The sequence below is a fragment of the Sebastes umbrosus genome, chromosome 13 (genome assembly GCF_015220745.1).
Source record: "Sebastes umbrosus isolate fSebUmb1 chromosome 13, fSebUmb1.pri, whole genome shotgun sequence".
Taxonomy (NCBI): Eukaryota; Metazoa; Chordata; class Actinopteri; order Perciformes; family Sebastidae; genus Sebastes; species Sebastes umbrosus.
In genome coordinates, this window is record NC_051281.1 from 26457339 (window position 1) to 26478597 (window position 21259).

Here is a 21259-nt window from a genome sequence, read left to right on the forward strand (position 1 = left end):
TATATCTCTCCTCAAATGGTTTCAGAAACATGTTTCAGAAGCTGTAAAAATTAGAAAGTTTGTGACTTGGCAGCCATGTTGAGATCAGTTGAAGAAATACCAAGTACCGCCCACCAGCCAGAGCAAACTTTCAAGATGTTTCTGAAAAATTTTACGTGAAAAATAGCATAAAATTGGTAAAACTTATGCTCTAGAATTTCTGTTCTGTTCTGTTCTCACTATACTGAGAGTTCAACAGGCTGCACTTGCAGATGTTGCGGTGAATTCATTAATATCCTGCGGGCCGGCCAGCTTTGGCTGTATCTGTGGCTGAATTTCGTTGCTCCTAAAGGCCAATTCATACTCACCATGATGGTCCGCATGTCTGCGATGGTCTGTGTGACGTAAATGTTGTCATCCTGTGACCACACAGACTATACGCATAGCAAGCGCACCGACTGTGCCTGATCCAGTTGTTCCACACTCCAGTCCAGCTGGAGTAGAGCTGGTTTACCAAGAGGAAGAGGAAGTATAATAATAGGTAGATGACAAAATGCCAAAAAACACAAAGAAGACAATACCAAAATGGATGCTTGCTTTGATGAGAGGTTGTGTGAGGAGATCTGCAGTCTTTCATGTTCTTTTATTAGCATAAGTAAATACTAATATTGTAGAAGTTAAAAGAAAGTAGAGACAAACAATTTGTATCTTTGACTACGCAAAGGCGTGTCTCTTTTATTTCAGCACAGCCAACACACACTGGTACTAACATGGATGTAGAAAGAGAACAAGATACAGCGGGCTCCCGTTCATTCACATGAAAGTTGCTCTGTGGTGCATGAAGCAAAAAAAAAGAAGCTTTTTCTGCATCCATTGGGCCCATAGGGCAGGCGCAGTAGCGTTTCCTTTAACTCCGCCTCCCAGCCATCGCTCCAGCCTCCATCTGGGTCTCATTCACATGAACCGAGGAAGGGAATTAACTCTGGATTCAGTTATTAGCGCATTTTGCAACTTTTAGGACCGAATTATTTAAATAAGGGCTATTCAAGCGGTCATTCTGGGAAGTTGATTCACCTTAAAAAATATTCTCTGCTGATTTAGGACCCATCTCTTTCCCGATGTAAGTCTGTGGGGAAAAGTCTTTTTGGGCCCAATGGCGTCACGTGACAGACACGGTTACACAGTGACGCTTTTAAAGGCCTGTGTGTCAATGTGAAGGAACAACAACACAGAAAAGGCACATAACATAACTGCTTGTGTTGAACCACAGGTTATGGTGAATTATGTCCTTAGAGTTTGCTGGAAAGAGGGACGTCTGGGATACCCTGCTTAGCCTGCTGCCCCCCCGACCCGGCCACAGATAAACCGATGAGAATGGATGGATGGAGCCCGGAAATTAGATTTTTTTTTTTCCAAATATTATCCCCTCCCCCAGCTCCGTCATTATTTTTTTACCGACAGTGGCCCTGATACTCTGCCATAGTTGCAGGAATGTAATAAACCTGTCTACATACCTGCCTGAGCACTCACTGTGCGTCACTGGAGTCATCCACAACCTGCTAGTTTGACAGCTGTGAGTACCAACAGTAGCCATGTTGGTTGTTGTTTGTCTTCATAATGATAATTTGGGGGGAGTGGCTCTGGAGGGAGGCCTGAAAGGACGGCCTGACAGTGTTTGGGTTTTCCCAAGCTTTAAAACCATTATTAATGCAGACTGCTACACAGATACACTCTAATCCTTTCACCCACATTCAGTCCGATTAGAGCGACCTGCCAACCACTCACAGCACGAAGGTTAAGACAGTGGCTGTTGGAGAAAAGGTGAAGGATACGTATGTACAACATATAAAAATCGGAACACTACTTCCTTGTTGGTGCCAAAAAAGTAGGTCACATGAGGATCTGCATCTTGAAAAGCATCTGTAAAGAGAGATATATCAACAGTGAAGAACACACCGTTCCTCCTGGGAAGGTGGAAACATGGAGAGACATCACATCAGATCACTTTTTTCCATTGTGGGAGTCTCACTCATCTTGAGTTTTTTTTAAATAATCCTTTCTCCACACTTTTCTTTGTTATGCTTTCCTCTCGTTTCACAGTTTACAGCTGGAGAAAAGGCACAACGCACATTTTCCTCAAACCTCAGTCTTCCTTAATGTCGTCCTCGCTTCATGCTCCCCTCGATAAAACGTCTTTTTTCGCGTGCATGCCTTCAGACGCACATGTCCACAAGGCAATTGTCTGTGATCAGAAGATGAGTCTTGAGCCCTGGAGCCATGTCCTGCATCTTCACCTGCTCAAAGTCAAAGTGGCCCTGCCCAGAATCTTGGACCCCTGTGGAGGACTGACAGCTGGACTGAAAGCTGGACTGACAGCTGGACTGACAGCTGGACTGACAGCTGGACTGCAGCAGGCTGGAGCCCCCCGTGGAGTACACTCCTGAATCTCCGCTGCCGCCGCTGTCCTGGCGACTGTGTCTAACACTGGAAACATAAAGGGGAAGGTGCACTTATTCATTCACTTGCTGACAAAAAAACGACACTACACGACCACAGATATGTGAACACTGTGAGGTGAAACACTGGCTGAGTCATTGAAAGCCACGTAAAACAGAAAAACCTTGAAAATGCGATGAGTCGTTTCTTATTAAATGCACTTAAGTGCTTTGTAAACATGAACGTACACATTAACATTAACTGACCTGCTGTCTGGCTCCAGGTCTGATGGGGGCGCCAGCAGCGCCTCAGGAGGAAGGATGTGGATTTCCAGGACCGGTGGCTCTGGACAGATGGTCACCGTACCACACAACAACTCGGAGTCTGAATCCGGGGTGAGGAGGCGAGGAATGTCAGACCCAGGTGAGTCAAAAAGATACTGGAGGGAGGACCAGGGTGAGGACGGAGGAAGAGCAGGGAAGAGAGATAGACATGATTAAAATAAACTTTAGTGAGATTCATTTTAAAAATGTTAACGCAACAAAAAATATGCTCACTTGTAAACAACAGTGTGGATAGTCAGTTGCTATATCTATAGACTAGCTCTCTATAGGCTAGCTATATGTTCTTCCACCAACACCAAAAAAGCCTTCCTGTGCTACATTTAATTCAATTGGCCAAATTTACAGTAAAAACCCATGTTCTCAAAAAACTATTTTCCATTTTAAATGTCAGAGATGAAAACAAACTAGATTTACGGTCTGCAAGTAAAACTGTGGCGTGCTGTGGCTGCATACCTGGAAGGGTGTAGGCAGCTGGACGGAGGGGTAGAACGTCGCCTTAATGGTCTTGTAGCACCGGTAGGAGATGAAGAGTGAGAGCAGCACGACCACGAAGCAGATCACCAGAGAGAGCACGAAGTACCCAAAGATCTCATACCACGGAACGATACCTGTTAAAGTGACACACGTACGTAGATTACATCATATTCGAGTATAGTTGCATTTTGTGTCTGTTATCACCTACATCCACTCACACAGGTATATACAAACAGACATGAATGTGTTATGCCCAGTCCACACTACACGACTTCAGCCCTGATGTCCCACTCGCCGACAGTTTTTTGAGCTCCCTGACAAAAAAAACCCAGATCAGGGGGAAAATCCAAGTTGGCTCGGCGCTCGCAAAATCAGCGCTCAAGTGCCATGTGTGAGCTGTTCAAAGACGCAAGCCTAGTTGCCTCTCAGACACATTGTCTGGGGATGTACAGCCAATGAAAGTGCGAGACACGGGTTGAGGTGAAACAGAAATCTGGGGGAGGAGAGGTTGCCCGTAACAATAGGAACTTACTGCATGTGCTGCATTAGTAACATGGACCAAAGTTGTTGTTGCACCTAGGGTGTTGGATGTTCGCATGACTAAACATAACCCATAATTTGATGACTGATCTAGATAGGGGGAAATAGTGACGACGTGTGGAAAGAGGCTATTATGTGAACATGTGTGCCAACGATAATATCAACAAGCACGACTACGCCCGTCACTTCTTGCGTGTTTTCGTGACAAAACGTAGTTTGGAGACCTCATCGGGGAATCCTCCCGGTGAAAGATCTTGTAGTGTGTGACTTCCTGCTGCCGGTCAGTCATGTAATGTGAAAACCAAAACGACTTCAAGACTACCGATTACAGTACAGCGATTTGTGGCTGTCGCTTCATCCTCTTTCTGGTGACTGGAAAGGAAACTTCACTGCCCAGTGACCACAAATGGTTAGAGCTTCACTTTCATTCACAAAACCCTGATTACATACAGAAGCATGTGTTGGTCCTGCTGTAAAGTTGATCCCTGGTACTTTACCCATTACCACTGCTATGATTGTTCAGGGTCCAACAGCCATGTAACGGCAAGAATGCATCACTCTATGATCGCCTAATCTGACACAGTGACCATCTTGAAAGACAAAGATATTGTGTACTCTGATTGGTGAAGGTTGGGGCCTTGTAGAAAAAGAGCAGGTGAGGGTATAGGGCTGGATGGCATGCTGCTATCATTATGATAACATTAACAGGAATATCTTTCTAATATCAATATGTACCACAATATGTACGCACAATTACATACAGTAATCAAACTTATTTATGTATACATGACTCGGTACAGACCAGTCTACTGCAGCCCACCACTTTCTGAGATATTCACAGTCACAGGCAGATTCTTGAGGCAGTTACCTTCGGTCTCCATGCACAGGGGTGAGGTGAAGCTGCTGTTCTTGTGGTAGAAGTCATAGCGTGACTGGACGCTCACACAGTACCAAGTCCAGGCCTTCAGGTTTGGCAAATTCACCGTGTTGGCGTCGGTATTCAACGTCTTAGTTGTTGAGACCTGAAGGACAGATGGGAGAGATGAGAACTTTATTTCATTTCATTTATTCATGAGCCAGCACACTACAGTCAAACCCCAAGTTTGGATCTGTGATGGGATGTCTGTGAGGATGTGGTGGAAATGAAAGCACAGATGTCATTCAACCACAGGGGTGATACGGTAACACAAAATTGACCTTTTGGCACATTTTTGGGACAACAGGGAAAACACAGAAAATGCAGAAAATAACTTTTTCCATTTATTTTGAAAATTATAAACATTGAACAGTTGTTACTTTAACAGTACTCGGCAACTGCACTCAAATACTGGCATTTTGTCAATAAAATACAAACAAATAAAAAAAAATTACAGAAACGTCTCTAATGTTAATGTCTGTTATGTAAATGTATCCCCCCCCGGGGATCAATAAAGTATTTGTAATTCTGTAACGCTCCATCATCAGACTCTGACCAGTTGATCATTCCTGAACTGAAGTGTAGCTTGTGCTCGTTACAGGGCAGGCACAACGGACTGACTGGAATAGACATGTGAAACACTTTGACCGCATGCTTTAATTCGGTATTGTCTACGATCGAGTGCGGTCACATATGCAGCGATAAACACTATCATTAGTGGGAGGCTGCCTGAACGCTGTGGAGTGAAGAACTCGCCGTCCACTCTGTTTTTGTTTCGCTCTGCTAATCGACACATTCGGGTGATGCAGTCATAAATGAAATGTTTCAAGTGTATCCACAGATATACCCAAATTCAGTTGAACAGTGTCGGCATACAGTTTGTACATATTGTTGTCCAATGAGCTTGATTAACCCGGCGAAACGGGCTAAACCACCTAGCAGGACAAAACTTTCCAAGTAAAACTCGCACTCCAGAATTTCTGTTCCGTCTGTGCGTGTAGTAGATATAAACAACTGTTTGGTCACAGGGCGTACCGAAAGGATGTCGCATACCGAACCGGAAGTCCTGTACCAAACGTTTAATACGAATACAGATACTATTACATCCGTATTCAATCACATCATTAAGATTCACTAACTGATGAATAATAATCATTTCTACGCCATTATTAAAGAAAAATTAAGATGGTATGCAGCTCATTGCATTAAATCACCCACTTCTATGCATTCAATTTTCTGTTTTTTTACCCCTAAACAATATATTGACGAGGCTACACTAACTGTCCTAGTCTAGCCGGTGCTTTCCAACACAAACTGACTCATGTCCATTAGAGTCATTTTATAGCTGTGGTGCATTAGTGTGACCACAAATGTGATGACGGCCAGATCTTTTGACAATGATGATAGTTTGCTGAGATTAATGCTTTGTACTTTGAAGCACATTAACAACAGATCAGGATGACAATCAACAATCAGTCAGCTATGCAGACGAGGCAAGACGCACTGAGAGTATGTCAACGGGACTTTGGTTTTCACTTTGATCCTCATTCAAATATCTGTGCCTGTAAAGCCAATAACAGCCAGCAAAGACACCCCAGGCAAAAAAACTGGTCAATTTTGAGATTTTTGACTATTTTGCATCCCTAACATGTCTTCTTTCAGACTAGTGGAAATAAAACATCCAAAATACACATTTAGGTATTTATTTTACTACACTTAGTCTATTTGAGTCTGTAGATTTCTCCTAAATTCACCAAAACTTAATATTAGATAATGCCTCATTTATATATTTAAACATTTCAGAAAACTTGGCAAAGGATTTGGTGGCATCTAGTGGCGTGGTTGCAGATTGCAACCAACTGAATAACCCTCCTCGCACTCCTCCCTTCTCAAGACTGCGGTAATGTGAGCCGCGGAGTCCAAAACTGTGGTAACGCCGATCGCCTTGCTCAGAGGCCATCCGGGCGGTACCACGGTTTGGCACTCTGCGACTCACGCTACCGCAGTTTCACAAGTTTGTCGTAGAACTACGGTGGCCTTCAGGTAACGGAAAACGCAAAAGTCTCTCTCTCCAGAGCCAGTGTTTGGTTTGTCCGTTCTGGGCTACTGTAGAGTTTCAGGTGATTATACACTATAGAAACTAAAGATGCACTAACTCTCTAAAGGCCTTTAAAAATAATCTATACTTTTAAAATATGAAGGAATTTGGGGCTGATGTTTCAAATTAAATGTTTCATAATGCAGAACTAGACATAATTCATAGTTATAATTTAAAGTATGCAGCCATATCCATTTATTCACGCTTAGGAAAAAAACATCCACTTCCAATTTAAAAGATGGAAGAAGTAGTTTCATTATGTTCATCATAATATATATTTAGCATTGTACTTAATTTTTTTTATTTGGCATGACCTTTTCCCCTCTTGTGTTCCCTGTTTATTTCTAAATTAATGATTTTTTTTTATTTTATTTTAACCAGTATTCTTATTTTTGAAGGAATAATGTGTATTTATCTTTATAAAATAAAAAATAAATAAAATAAAAGCTACATGGCATGATGGCTTACTGTGGTAACTCAATGCAAAAACAAAAGGACAGAAATGAGCAGTTTAAGTCTTCAACTGATAACCATTTTTTTTGTTATAATATACTGTGCATTAAACTCTCTGCAGCACATGCAATTTTAAAGCACACAATGTTCTCCAGTAACCTGCGTCTTCCTCAAGGCGTCAAACCAGTTTAAAGCAGACCTGCTGGCTGCTTTATATAAAGGCAGCTGAACGGAAATCATGGTAACAAACAAGAGCTCACATGCTCTTTCTCACGTGAGATTCACCTGCTTTGTAGCACAGACAGGAAACACCTCTGCTAGCTGTATAGGGCACGAGTCGAAACCAATAAACCAACATTCCTCTGAACATGCAGAACAGAAACCAGGTGCTCTGCTAGGGCTGATTGTGAGTATATGGCTTGATTATGTGGCTGCTGCAGTCTCAGGGGTTTAACCAGGTGACTTTAGGGACTGAAGAGAAAATGGGAAGTGTGAACAGAGGAAACTGTTGGGTATTTTCTCTCCGGCTGTAACAAGTCTGTGTGGATCTGTCTATCTGTATGAGCGTTATCACATAACAAAAGGCTTCTAATACGATCAGCAACAGGGGAATAGATGTTAAAGAGGCCTGCTATAAAAAGGCTGCTCAAGCCCACAAGTTGAAATCTGAGGAAAATTTGATTCACATTCTGCATGGAGTATAAAAGTTAGTTCAAAGCTATATAGTACACAAGGGCCTAGTGTTTGTCAGAGGGATGAAGGATGAGTTGTAGGGATGTGTTTCCTACCTGTGTGCCTACAGAGCGTTCCCAGTAGAGGATGCGGTAGTACAGCTCGCGATGATGTTCCTTCATGGAGACGTTGGTGCTGGTCATAGGGTCAGAGATGGTAACCTCCAGCCCACTTCCAGCAGGAGAAAGTTCCACTTTGGTTGGAGGACCCACAGCAGCTAGCAGGAGCAGGAGAGAGGAATGGATAGATTAGGGCCTATTTGAGGACTTTAATTTTGAAACCAAGTATTTAATAATAAAAAAACAAAATTTAAATAAACTGTACTCATGTAAAATCTAACTACAGAAATGCAGTTTCACAACATCATCACATAATCAAGACTACAACTGAAACTAATACTTTACTGACGAATTAATTAGTCGATCCTGAGAAAATGAATGAACTACTATTTTTTGTTAATCGATCAACAGTCTGAGTGAGTCTCCAAGCAAAAATGACAAACATTTGTTGGATCGAGTTTCTCAAATGAGAGATTTGCCGCTTTTCTTTTTCTTATCTGACAGTTAACTGAATATATTTGGGTTTTGAACAGTAGGTCAGACATCAACTCGTTCAAAGTTAGTTCAACTATTGGGGTTAAGTGTCTTGCTCAAGGACACATCGACATGTGACCCCGGAGCAGCCGGGAATGGGACCACCTACCTTCCGATTGGTGGATAACCTGCTCTACCCTCTGAGCCACAGCCGCCCACTGAAATGAGGCAGCGCAAAGCCAGTTATTGGTTTTTGGTGGAAAATTGGTCTCAAAAGTTACACTGAGATCAGATGTCTGATAAAACACGTCTGTTGCTTTTGTCCACAAGAGAAAAAACTAAATACTTGCAGCAAATGTGCAGCGATAATGGAATAACGGTGGAAACATTCCATGTGTTTACAACGGGAACATCAGTAGATTATTGTGTGGTCCTTATCCACAGTTGCTTTATATTGTAGGCTGATAAACCTTCTCGTCCCTGCAGCCATGTGAAGGCAGGACACATATGTTTAAATCTACAGCCTCTGATTGGAGAAGTGCTGCTCCAGAGCACAGTGCCTTTATACACAGCCATCTACTGTGTTTACATTGGTTAAACACACAGACTGGTTGGTTATAACTTGGTATTCTGCCTGGATGACCGTTGGCATCCTTTCCAACGTTTCTGGCAAAAAGTGGTGTTTCATGATTGATTCAGATGCATGGTGCCGTGTGTTAACATCCTGCTGCTCTGCACCATCAGGACAAGAATAGGAGTTCCTGGTGAAGCCTTTCACCATGTATTGTTTGTTTTTGTCATGCTTCACTGCGATTGGCTAAGTTGTTTCACAGCCATGAGACCAGTGATGGGACCAGCTTAGAGTCTATTAATAAATCACCATACCTTCTGATCTATATTCCACTTCACCAAGCCCTTTTGCACGTAGCACCTTTGCACCTACATGATCCAAAACAATAGGGGAATTTGGAGACGCCCACATAGTATGTTCGCCCAAGATCTACTATTGTGTGGGTTGCTGCATTGTGCACATTAAAAAATTAAATATATTTAGAATCAATTTTGAGAATAAATCTATCCAAGCTTCTCTATAGCAGTGTACTGTGAGCAGTATGAGGTTTAACCTGTTCCTCCAGCTGTGTCTGCCTTTGTGATTTTCTAAACTGTGTTCAATCATGTTGGAATTGTTTACTTCTGCTTCTGCTTCTGCTTCTGCTTCTGGCAAGACCTTGACTGTACTCTACACAGTGGTTTTGATAGTTCAGAGCTGCATTACTCGAAAACAAAACGCAAAGGTTACTTTTCCTAACAGCGTCGCTCACAGCTCCATCAACGTCATTTTGCGGTTGAACACTCTTTTGTTCAGTTGACTGTCAAAGCGCGTTTGTCTTGTTTTTGATGGTTTGTGGTCCCCACCTGAGATCACATGCGTTGTAGACGGCAGCTGCTCACAGGCTATGATATAATGCTATTGGAGCAACCTGGCACCATCATTTACGTCAACTAAAGGTGCTGGTTTTTGCCATGACAGGATCTGATTGTTATTAGAAGTGTGTAACACCATGGAAAGAGTCTCTCTCAAGGAGAAGTCTGGTTGTGAAATCTGGCGAGGTGAAGTGTTGCTGGTAGACAACGGTGGAATACATCCATGATGTATACGTGAGTGTCTGTTGTTTTGGAGGACAGAGAGCGTAGCTTAGAGTTATACAAAAGATTTTCAATGTGAAGGCAGACTTCTCCTTGAGAGGGACTTGGACACAATAACAAACAGACCAAATCAAGAGAAAGTTCCAAAAAACCTTGTATTTCTCTGTACGGTTCTTTCCATAATGCTGTCAGACTCGTATACTAACAATTTGAGCCTGTCAGTGGCAAAAACAAGAACTTTTAGTAACGTAACGTTACATTGATGCTGCTCACTGCCCTCGCAGTTTGTTTCGTGGTTGCTGGTTACAGCGCTCTCCCTAAATACTGGACCAGTTTTAAAAGTTGCATTAGTCACTCTGACATAAACACATGGGAAAATAAAGTCCAGGTTGAAAAAAACTGAAGTGACCCTTTAAGTAACTGCCAAAACATTTAGACAGAGGGATTCTCTCCCTCATCCGCATCCCCCTCTTGCCCTCCCTCCACTCCTCTTCCATCTCATCCATCTCTCTCTCACCCTCTTTATCAGGGCAGAATTCCTTGTGCGCCCAGTCGGAGAGACGCCTGTTCACGTTGGCTTGTACACGAATCACGTAGATGCCCAGGAAGTACAGGTTCAGCCCTGTAAGGTCACATGACCTATGTGACGTCTTCTCACACACCGTTTGCCAGATTGGAGTCCTTTTCGTAAACTTCAGCTTGTACTTCCTGAGGGGACGAGAAACAAAAAATGTAAGTCATTAATCATCGTAACTGACAATACTGATCGTCTTGAACTGGAAAAAAAAAGAAGGAAATATGAAGTAGTTTAAGAAATCTGGAGCCGTTTGAGTTAGCCTGGGATGTAGGGATGTCACAGTGAAGACATTTTCCCACCGGTTAATAAACTGTATGTAAGTTTTTATATGTAGAAACGCTTTTGAATTGTTTTTTATTGCACACACACACACACACTCACCGACTGTGACAGATCTGTCCTCCATATTGCAATTGCCTCATTAACTTTATGGTTCCCCTATAGCCTTGGGTTTAAATTTGAAATATTGCTAAATAGGCATTTTGCTTTTTGCTTTGACATCAAATCCTCCGCCATCATCTTGTCTGTCAACTCTCTCTCATCCCGTGTGTGAAATCTGACTCCTGCTACTCTGTGCTGGGACTTCCTACGGAGCAGACACTTTCACATTTAATTTTCTGCATCCGTCGTCCGACTATGTATTGATAACACGGCGCTGATACGCTAAAATTAACTAAATGGGTTTTATTTCAATAAAAAAAAAGTGAAACGGTGGGGGCGCTGGGCAAGTAATGTAATCTGTGTATGCCTGACCATATTTATGTCTGAAACATTGCACAAGAGAAAGACACCTCATTTGGTCATCACATCTGAACAAATTTTGAAATTGCACACTCATCCACACTGCAGTTTGTACTTCAGTTTGTTATGCTCAACTCCCCAAGCATGAGGAACTGCTGGCTGTAATCCAACTTTATCTCTTTTTTGCCAGTAAAGACTTGCAGTTGTTTCCTGTTGATTTGAATTGAAATTTCCCTACAAACAAACCACTTTGCTCTTCTCCCGGAGGACAGCTGGGACTCTCAATGCATTAACTTCCACCACCAACGCTCGCTTAAAAGAGGTTTTGTTTCTCACCGGACAGAGATGGACTGTCTTCAACAAACAGAACTCAAGAAAATCAAGTTAAGAGTTTACAATACTGTGTCTGTGAGGCTGTGATGCTCATTGTAAAGAAAATCAAACTGTAAGATGGCTAAATGTCAGAGTGCCTTGTATGGGTTTATTGTATTGGGAGCATTACAGTGTTCAGAGATGTGTAGTTTTACGTACTTTTTTGTTGCAGGCTGAAGGTTTAAAGTGTAAAGAGGTTTTACGTTGTCATTCCAAAAGTTATTACAATCCCCCCTGTGGGAAACACAAATGTCTGTACCAAAGTTCATGGCTTTCCATCCAACAGTTGTTGAAATATTTCACTCTGGACCAAAGTGGTGGACCAGCCGACACAGCTGTTTCTTAAGCCACATCGCTATTGTGGCAAAAATCTCTCCAGGACCTAAATAAACCCTTTCAAAACCTCGTGTTTGTTTTGTAATCTATCATCTTGGTCATAATGGAGAATATAATAAGGAGAATATGTTGAACTCGAACTTTACAGGAAAATCACTTAACTCCAGATTCAAACGTCATCTTGTCGTAACAAATGTGTTGCTGGTTTCTCTTCCTCATGCATGATGTATGTCTGTGTGAGTGAGACTTACGCCAGATATTGTGTGGTGAAGTTGACAGCTTGACTCTCTGCCGAACTCTGGTCCCAATCCCAGCTCAGCATGTAATCGGTGTTCAACGTGATCATGGTCAAGTTGACTGGGGGCGCCAGCTCTGCTCCGACTGAAACAAACAAGGGGAGAACCCACATGACGACACAGGCTATGCAGCAGGCATTGTTATAACGATGTTTAATAATTAAATCCAATAACATTCTAATAATTAATAACATGAATATAGGCTGCAATTACCAATTATTTCCCTTATCTATTTGTCAGCTGATCATTAATTGACCCAAATGTAGCCTACTCAATTTATTATCGTATATGACGAAAAAAAATTCTCACATTTGAGAAGCTTGTTTCAACTCTACATTAATATAACAATGTGGACCTAAAGTGTATTTTTATTTTTTAATCAATTACTAGTATTTGTGTTTAATTAGATTAAACAGAAGGTTGTTATTTTCAAAATTAATGTTAACACTTCATGCTTACGTCGAGAAGTCATTCTTTTTTCTAACTTACTACCTTAACCAAATATGTAAGTTAAATAAGTTTCATTTGAATTAAAAAAAAGAAAAGCATTGGCATTTGAATAGGTTATCATGTTGAAGGCTAAAGCCGGCATTAATCTATGTTTCTTGTTGTCAACAAATCCCATGAAAAGAATGTATCTCTCAATACTTTCTGACTTCCCTACTCTGTCTGTGGCACTCAACCCCAAGCCCTTTGGTTCTTCCTGAAGATAGAAATCAAATATATAGTTTCATTTTTAAGAAAAGGCTCAATAATTTCCTAAAATAGCTGGTCACTGTAGTTTTTAGTAAAGGTTATTCAAACAGGAGGAAATACTGCATTTGATAGGGGTTGTTGTTGTGGGATTAATCCATAATTGGTGCTTGTATTTGGTATTTTGGTATTTGTGGCAGCAGGACAGTGTATGTGGGGTTGAGTCAAAATAAATGACATTGTGTGTGTGTGTGTGTGTGTGTGTGTGTGTGTGTGTGTGTGTGTGTGTGTTCATGGTAATGAAGGAACATGTCACCCAGTGCAACAGTGTGGCTCATTGATGTGTTTTATTAGTTTTTGGACTCTGTCCACCAGCTATCTGTCATTTACACTCGACAAATACCGAGCTACCAGCTAGTTATCTGTCTGAATCTGGCCTGAGGCAGCCATCTAAATCATTTATCTAGACACAGCCAACATAGAAAATGACAGTGGTGTGTCTTCTTTGACAAAACCATCTCAGATTGTGTGTAAATAGTTCAGACATAGTTGAGACAGCGGCATGCAGAGAGCATATTATTAAGGCTTGAGCACCGACCAGGGGAGCAGCGAGGCCCTATTGAAATTGATAGGATTATTCTTCTTCTCCACAATGAAACACATTTTTGAGGAGACGTACAAAAAAAAGCCCCTGGAGGTATATCGTAAACCCAACAGGAAGTCAACCATTTTGAACTGAATGTGCTATTTTTCTGCAATTTTTGTCATTTCCAGGCTCTGTACTTTAACGAATTCCTCCTAGGAATTTCAACAGATTGCCTTCAAATTTGGTCAGTAAAATCTCAAAACCTTTTGCGAGGCTAAATTGCGAAGCTATTCAGTTTTCGTGGAACAATGGCCCTGTTCAGACCTGGTACCGACAGGATACAGTAGAGCACAGAGGCCGTTTCCATGCTGACAAGCGCTTTGATCTGCCCGTCTATCCACATGAGGAGCGCAGAGACCCCGGGTGCAGGCCATCAGTTGAGTAGGCGGTCCTTAATGTGGCCCAGGACACATTCGCATACACACTGCTAAAAGAATGTGGTCATATGTGGTCCAGACCACCTCTGAATGTGGTCTGAAAGATCCAACCTCAATGCGTCCTCAATGCGCCTTGAGTGCGTTCACACCTGTACTTAAGGCTGTCCACTTGTGAGCCGATCACTGAGGATGCATGTTAATACCAGGTCTGAACTGGGCCAATGTTGCGGTGGTGTGGCAGTGAAAAAGGAAGTTGTTGTAACCTTGGCGTACATTGTCCAATCTGCTCCAAAATTCTCATGTGTGACAAGAGTCCCGGCCGGAGGACATCTACATGCCAATTTTGACTCAGTCATAGCGCCACCTACTGGCAACAGAAAGTTACAGGTTGCGTACTTTTATGACCTCCTCCTCACAGATTAATCAGATCCATCTCAAATTTTTCAGAAAAGCCTTAAGACCTTGATGATGCTTTAATGGGAATCTTGTGAGTTTTTGTTGAACAGCGACGCAGCAAATTTCGATGTTTCGCAATGAAAAAAGAAACTGTTTTAACTCGACTTCAGAATCCTGGCCTGAAGACATTTATAACTGCACCACCTACTACAACAGGAAGTAGGCCTTGTGTAACAAACAACATTCGATTTTCATGACTAAATAGCATTAGAAAATTCTCAAAAACTCAGTCTTTCACACCGGCAGATACAGATTCGATAGCACTGAGTGCCATTGGACCTCAGGTTATCAAAGTGTGGCACACACAGTGAAACATAAACCCAGTCAAACTGAAATGAAACAATGACTCTGCTTAAGATAAATCAGGTGATGAGGGGAGAGTAGCTGTACGACTAACAGCTCTATTTCATGGCATAAGGTGATTTCACTGAGATCTTTTGCAACAGAGAACAGCAGTACAAGCACCAAATATAGTTTAACCACACATAAACTTTGATTATATATGTTATGTTAGATATGTTTTTAAAGATACAGCACACTCTCTAGTTTCCCTGAGATACTATTAAAAGGACTGTTTGTAAGAATCAGAAATGCTTGTTAACAGCGACACCAGTGGCCGTTAAGTCAAAGAAAGTCGGCGTCGTGCTCGCGCTTGCTCGCTCTAAATAGACAGGAACGAGCATCGCTCAAAACAGTGAGGCGACACACGTCAGCTAGAACCACAATATCACTCTATATTTCCTATGCTTGGCAGTAATGTTAGCTGGCCAGACGAAGGTCTCTCCGTGAATCAATGCTGATCCTAGTGTTGGCTTTTCCTGCTTCAGCCTCCCGACCGCGGTCGGAGGGAACAGGGAAGACACCGGCACCCGGTCAGAGACGATAACGTTTCTCTCTGCGCGGGCCCGTCACTTCACAAGACACGGGAAACCTCTGTTGGTCTGGAGGAGCTGCAGTATTTATTTCTGCAGAAACGTCCACTGTACATTCACTAGATATTCTCAGAGCTACGAAGTCTTCTGCAGTGTGTAGTGTGCGCGCATGAACGTGAGGTGGAGCGAGCTGAGTGAAGGCAAGCAGGCAGACGAGCAGAGTACAGCAGAGACTCCGGCCCTGGAGACCAAAGCTACGGTCTCCCCCGCGTCCTCCGACCGCGGCCAACACTGTTTGCAAGACGGGCTTCACTAGATACAACTTTGCGGTTTTGGTGCTTCCGTGTAGTTTGTGTTGGAGTCTGAGTCTGAACAGCGTAGCCACGCGCGCGCATACGCGATACGCGATACGCGAGCGCGCATGGGACACCGACCCGGGTGATTTATATGTGTAAGAAGTTATAAACAGGCCCTTTAATTCAAGGAGAAGAGAGCCTTTTCTCTCGTAAAAGTGAATTATAGGATGATGCCATTAAAACATAATGTTTGTTTAGTGTCTATCAGTCACATACTCACACACACTCTCCTGTCAGGCTCTTGAAAGCGGTCAAAATAATATTTCTCCTCAATTAATATCTTTCGGACTGTCTTTTTGAGCTCCTCATCTGTGAGAGCGGTAATTCTTGGCTGCCTGACAGATGATTCAGTCTAGGATGTGTTTCTGCAGTAAAGATGTCGGGAGACGCTTTGACCTTGTATTCACTTGTCAAGAATTTATTTCCTCTGTGACAGCAACACTAGTTACTTCAGGAACTTCTGTAGGTTGCTTAAAAGAACCATTAAAGCAGTAGTTTTTCTGTCTGAACGCAAAAAAAACTACTGAACTAATAAAAACTCTGATACAAAAATGAACAATGTTGAATGTCTATTCAACATTGTTCATTTTTGTATCAGAAAAGTCCTGGAAGTGATGGAAAAAGTAAGAATGGCTCGCTTTAGCCGGCCTACACCCTGTTCAAAACACAGAAACATGCACAACTGAAAATTTATTTTTACACTATGGACAGGAAGCAAACAGAAGCTTGGCCGGAGTTTAAAACTCTATACTTTAAAAAAGGAGAAGAAAGCTTTGGGTGGCTCAATCACAGGATACTGAATAGGGGAAATGGAACAAGCTTCAAAACATGCCTTTCATTGCCAGGTGATCACATTTTCTCTCTACAATAGACTGAACAGCCTTGCTAACTCTTAAAATACATTTGCATTTATTGCGAACACTTTATAAAACAAAATTTAAGGCCCCAATATTTATTTTCTTATCATGACTTATCACAAGCATAGGTCTCTTGGAAGTATAGGTCTGTCAGATGATTGCTGCTGGTTAGCTGGTGCAGGCAGTGTGTTATGATTGAGAGGGATTGTTTTATTCTACTGCACCGGATTACATGGTATGCCATTTTTACCCTGTTTACCCCGTTCTGTCATTCTATTTCCTTCTATAAAGGAAAAGCACAAATGTCACATTATTTCCCCATTCACAACATCTCATACTAAAAGGCAGGACAAGGGTATTCAATATAGGCTCTATACACCTACACAAATATACTATAAACTGTGCTTATCATTGACCTGTTAAAATCTATTATTGCTTGGTATTTTTTCCTCATTCGCCCACCAAGAATGGAGTTGTAACAGTGGTGGTGATAATCTTGCACGCGCGCAAAGCAATTGTTTTGTGTCCCTGCCGGGAGGTTTCTATGTCTGACGGCACCAGAAGGGCTCCTGAGGACTAAGTAGTCTCCATATCTACAGTACATTTGTGCACAGTAATCAGCAGGAATATGTCTGTCTGGCCAACATATGAGGTGCCTCAACATTTAGGAAAATACACTTTTATTGAACATAATAAATGAACATGCATCACTCTGTTGTATCATCAAATAGTGTCAATTTACTTAAATGTAATGACATTTTCAATGATAAAATAACTTATATATATGACATTTCTTTAAGGGAATCCTATCCAAATAATATGTAACGATAATATCTCTGAGGGAATCTGTCCAAATTGTCTTAGAGATGGACAGCTTTTGTGCGTCATGGTGACTGTCGAGCATAAGGCCCGCCTCCAGGAAGAAGAAAACAATCCGTGCATGTGAAATATGTGGAATACTTAATATCTTTGTACTTTATACGTCTTTATACTTTGTGCGTCATGGTGACTGTCGAGCATAAGGCCCGCCTCCAGGAAGAAGAAAACAATCCGTGCATGTGAAATATGTGGAATACTTAATATCTTTGTACTTTATACGTCTACACACGCACACACGATGAGGAGAGGAAAGGTAACATAACCTGCTTAGAGCTAGTGTTAGGAAGTTAAACAGGTCATAATTACCTCTCTATTATCTATTAATAGTGCTCTGAAAACATCTTCAAACAATCGCCCAATACTAATTTGGTGGTGGTGGTGATCACAATAGCTAAAAGTATAAAGGATAAATGGCTGAGCACACAGAGGCGTGTGTGCACTGTCCACATAAGGCGTAAAAACAGCACTTGTTGACTCAGCATGACACATTTTGTTTGAAAAAAACACGTGGGGAAAGATTCTGAACGTGCGACAGAGGAATTGTGCTGCTTAAATGACACAAGTCTGTGCTGCCTAACCGAGTTTAAATAAAGCGCTCCTCCAGTTTCGACGGTCCCGTTCGAATATTCGCTGTTGATTAATAGCCCTAGTATGCTGTCTGTAACGTTACTGTGCGACACTCATGTGACATTACAGGACTATTTTCACTTTGGCTAATGATAATCCTGATAATCCAAAAATGTTTTATTTACTTTGAATGTACAGTTATTTTGCACTAACCACATAACGGTTGTCTGTGTTTGCATTAGGTACATTCTTGAAATGCAATTTGCAATGTGCAAATACTCTTGGCACTTTATTCTATTCTAATTATTTATTTATTCCTTTATTCTTTTATCTCGTCTTGTTTTTATTCTTGTATTCATTGTTTTTATTGCGAATATTTTTAATTTTTAATCTCGTACTTTTATTGTTCTGCACCCCCCCATATGCCACCTACTGTGTTCCCTCTGTCAATGATGATTGTGCAGTATGAATGTGTGTATATGTCTCGGTGGACTGCAGAAACTGAATTGCCCCTCGGGGATAAATAAAGCTCTCTGTATCTGTATCTGTATCTGAATCTGTGATCAGCATCGCTTTCTTCATTGTTGACATCTACCCAGTGCTTGTTGTTCTAATCGTTATGCTGACAGTAACAGGTAAGTATCTCGTTTATATGTTTCACTGACAGGTGTGTGAATTGACATGGACATGAAGCGTGCATGGCACAAAATAAAATTAGGTTATTTTCGAAAGAGATAAGACGGAGCCCTCTCCTCTCCTCAAGTCATTTATTTATTTGTATAAGCTCTCATAAAAAAAGAAATCATTCTGAGTTGGACTACCGGCATTGACAAATAACTGGTGCCAAAATGTCAAAGTGATCAAATTTTGTTTCCACACTCAATATGCAAAAGAACATGTGTGATTCCTGTGCAGCTTAGGAAGCAACTGTCATATCATGCTGTATGGGTATTTCAGCAGCTGGATACCTACCAAGACAAACTAACACATGGATGGATGGATAGAAACGTGTAAGGGAAGAGTTTAATTGCTGTTATTATTACACTGTTGTTATTACTTTTAGCTACGTTTTTTGAAATGTTAACAGCACATTCATCTTGTACATGATCCATAGAAGTTTTTTTTAGTTTTTTTATCTGTACTGTTTGAGTGAACATGCTTTTACTGCTCATATTGTCTAACCCAGTGGTCCTCAAACTTTTTTCACCAAGTACCACCTCAGAAAATATTTGGCTCTCCAAGTACCACCATTATGACCGATGTTAAAATACAGTAGCGTAGGCCTACCCTATTCAGCAATGCACAGTTCATGCAAGAGGCAAATTTATTCCTAATAGGAATATTACTTATTGTTGACCTTTGTCAAAGGGGTAGCACTAGAACTGGCACTTAAACTCTTCCACACAACTCTCATACTACTTTAGGGTCAGCCTCTCACACTAGGCCTGCAGGTTATGAGGAACATCTGCGATGTGCACTAACATTGTTCAATATTGCCATGACGATTTGACTTGCGATAGAGAAACAAATATTGACTAATGGCTAAATGTTGATTCTAGAGCAGCAACAGTAATGTTTACAACAGCAAAGTCACCATATAAACTCCTTAATATCTCACTGGAAACAAATCTAACATGTTAATAAAATAAATCATATTCCTGACGTGAAAAAACTGAGTGAAGTTTATAAAGACTGAAGAACATGAAAAATAGGATTTATGGGTCAGCCCTATTTCTTAATAATTGTTAAAACATATTACAGAGATTCCTCCGCGTACCACTACAGAGAGTTTGAGAACCACTGCTCTAAAATATTCCATTGTAAACCTTTGTCTCTATTAGTAGACATGATAAATATCAATGCGACAGGAGGCACAGATTGAGTACTTTCTGTTTCTCTGAGCATATCAGACCATAAAGAACTTCAACCTTGGCCCTCTGTGTGTTGTATACATGTCAACATGTGTTGTTAGCAGCTAGGTTACTGCTCCGCGGTCTAGCTCAGTTAAACGTATGTATCAACGTGTAGCAGTTACACATCACGTGCTGGATGCGTGATGTCGACAGACAGATAATAACGCAACCAACCCAACTATATGAGACCAGGGGGGCTTTCCTTAATACATTAACATCTACAGTACATTGGCAGAGCAGCTATTACCGTGATGTTAGACCTGTAGCAGCCAGCGGTAGACGTAGTTACCGTTACCGTGGTGGTGGTAGTTAACGCTGATAGCTAACGTTAACAGTGAGAGTCCATACTGAGCAGCGTTAGCGTGCTAGCAGGAGAATAACTCACCGTTGTTGGTTTGGAGGCAGCAGAGGAGAAGGCCGAGGCACAGAGCAGCGGACATGGTGGATATTCTTCGAGGTACTGGCAGTTGTTGATGTTAACGCGTCGTCTCCGTCCTGGCTCGGCTCAGCTCAGCTCCGGTCTCCACACCGGATGTGCAAAGCTACCGGTAAGCTGAGTGTGAAGTAGTGTTTCCGGTTGGACTTTCAAAATAATAGACTAGAACAGAATAGAATAGAATAGAAAGCTTTATTGTCATCTTATTAAATACAACGAGATTCACAGTTGCTTTAAAACTTGACAGGACTAAACGAGGCAGATGAAACATATAACAGGTAAAACACACACAGTTATAAAGCAAATAAAACATGTAAAGTAGATGTAATAAATAAATCTAAACAGAAGTGTTACACTAGAGCAGGGGTGCCCAAACATTTCCCTTGGAGGGCCAAAACTGGAACTCAATGGAGGGCCACGGGCCAAAATTAAACACTTATTGTATTGTATTATTAAGATGCAAAATAGTACTAGGATCCCAAGTTCCCTCAATTGAATATGTTTAACATACAGTAGTTAGCCCCTTATATCCCTTGTGCTGAATACAATTGGGCTCATTTATGCAATTTATGCATTTCCAAGACTGTTTAGGGACCCCAGTATGTAGAAATATTAAAATACACCATTTTTATAATAGGAAAAAATAACACATGTATACTGCATTCAAAGAACTGCTTGTTTTCCCTAAAACTGCATAGGATTATAATAAAGTAGGCACGTCTGTAAAGGAAGA

The 21259-nt window shown here is 41.5% G+C and overlaps 1 protein-coding gene across 1 annotated transcript; it reads right to left on the bottom strand.

Moving 5' to 3' along the window:
- Positions 1-680: 680 nt before the first annotated feature.
- On the bottom strand, positions 681-20653 carry il10rb (interleukin 10 receptor, beta). Its single transcript, XM_037790839.1, has 8 exons — positions 20476-20653; positions 12430-12559; positions 10670-10860; positions 8029-8189; positions 4642-4795; positions 3213-3367; positions 2682-2854; positions 681-2463 (listed from the first exon to the last, which is right to left on the bottom strand). Exons 1-8 carry the CDS (start codon positions 20528-20530, stop codon positions 2193-2195), a joined length of 1290 nt encoding a protein of 429 aa, XP_037646767.1. The 5' UTR covers positions 20531-20653; the 3' UTR covers positions 681-2192.
- Between the last annotated feature and the right edge of the window lie 606 nt (positions 20654-21259).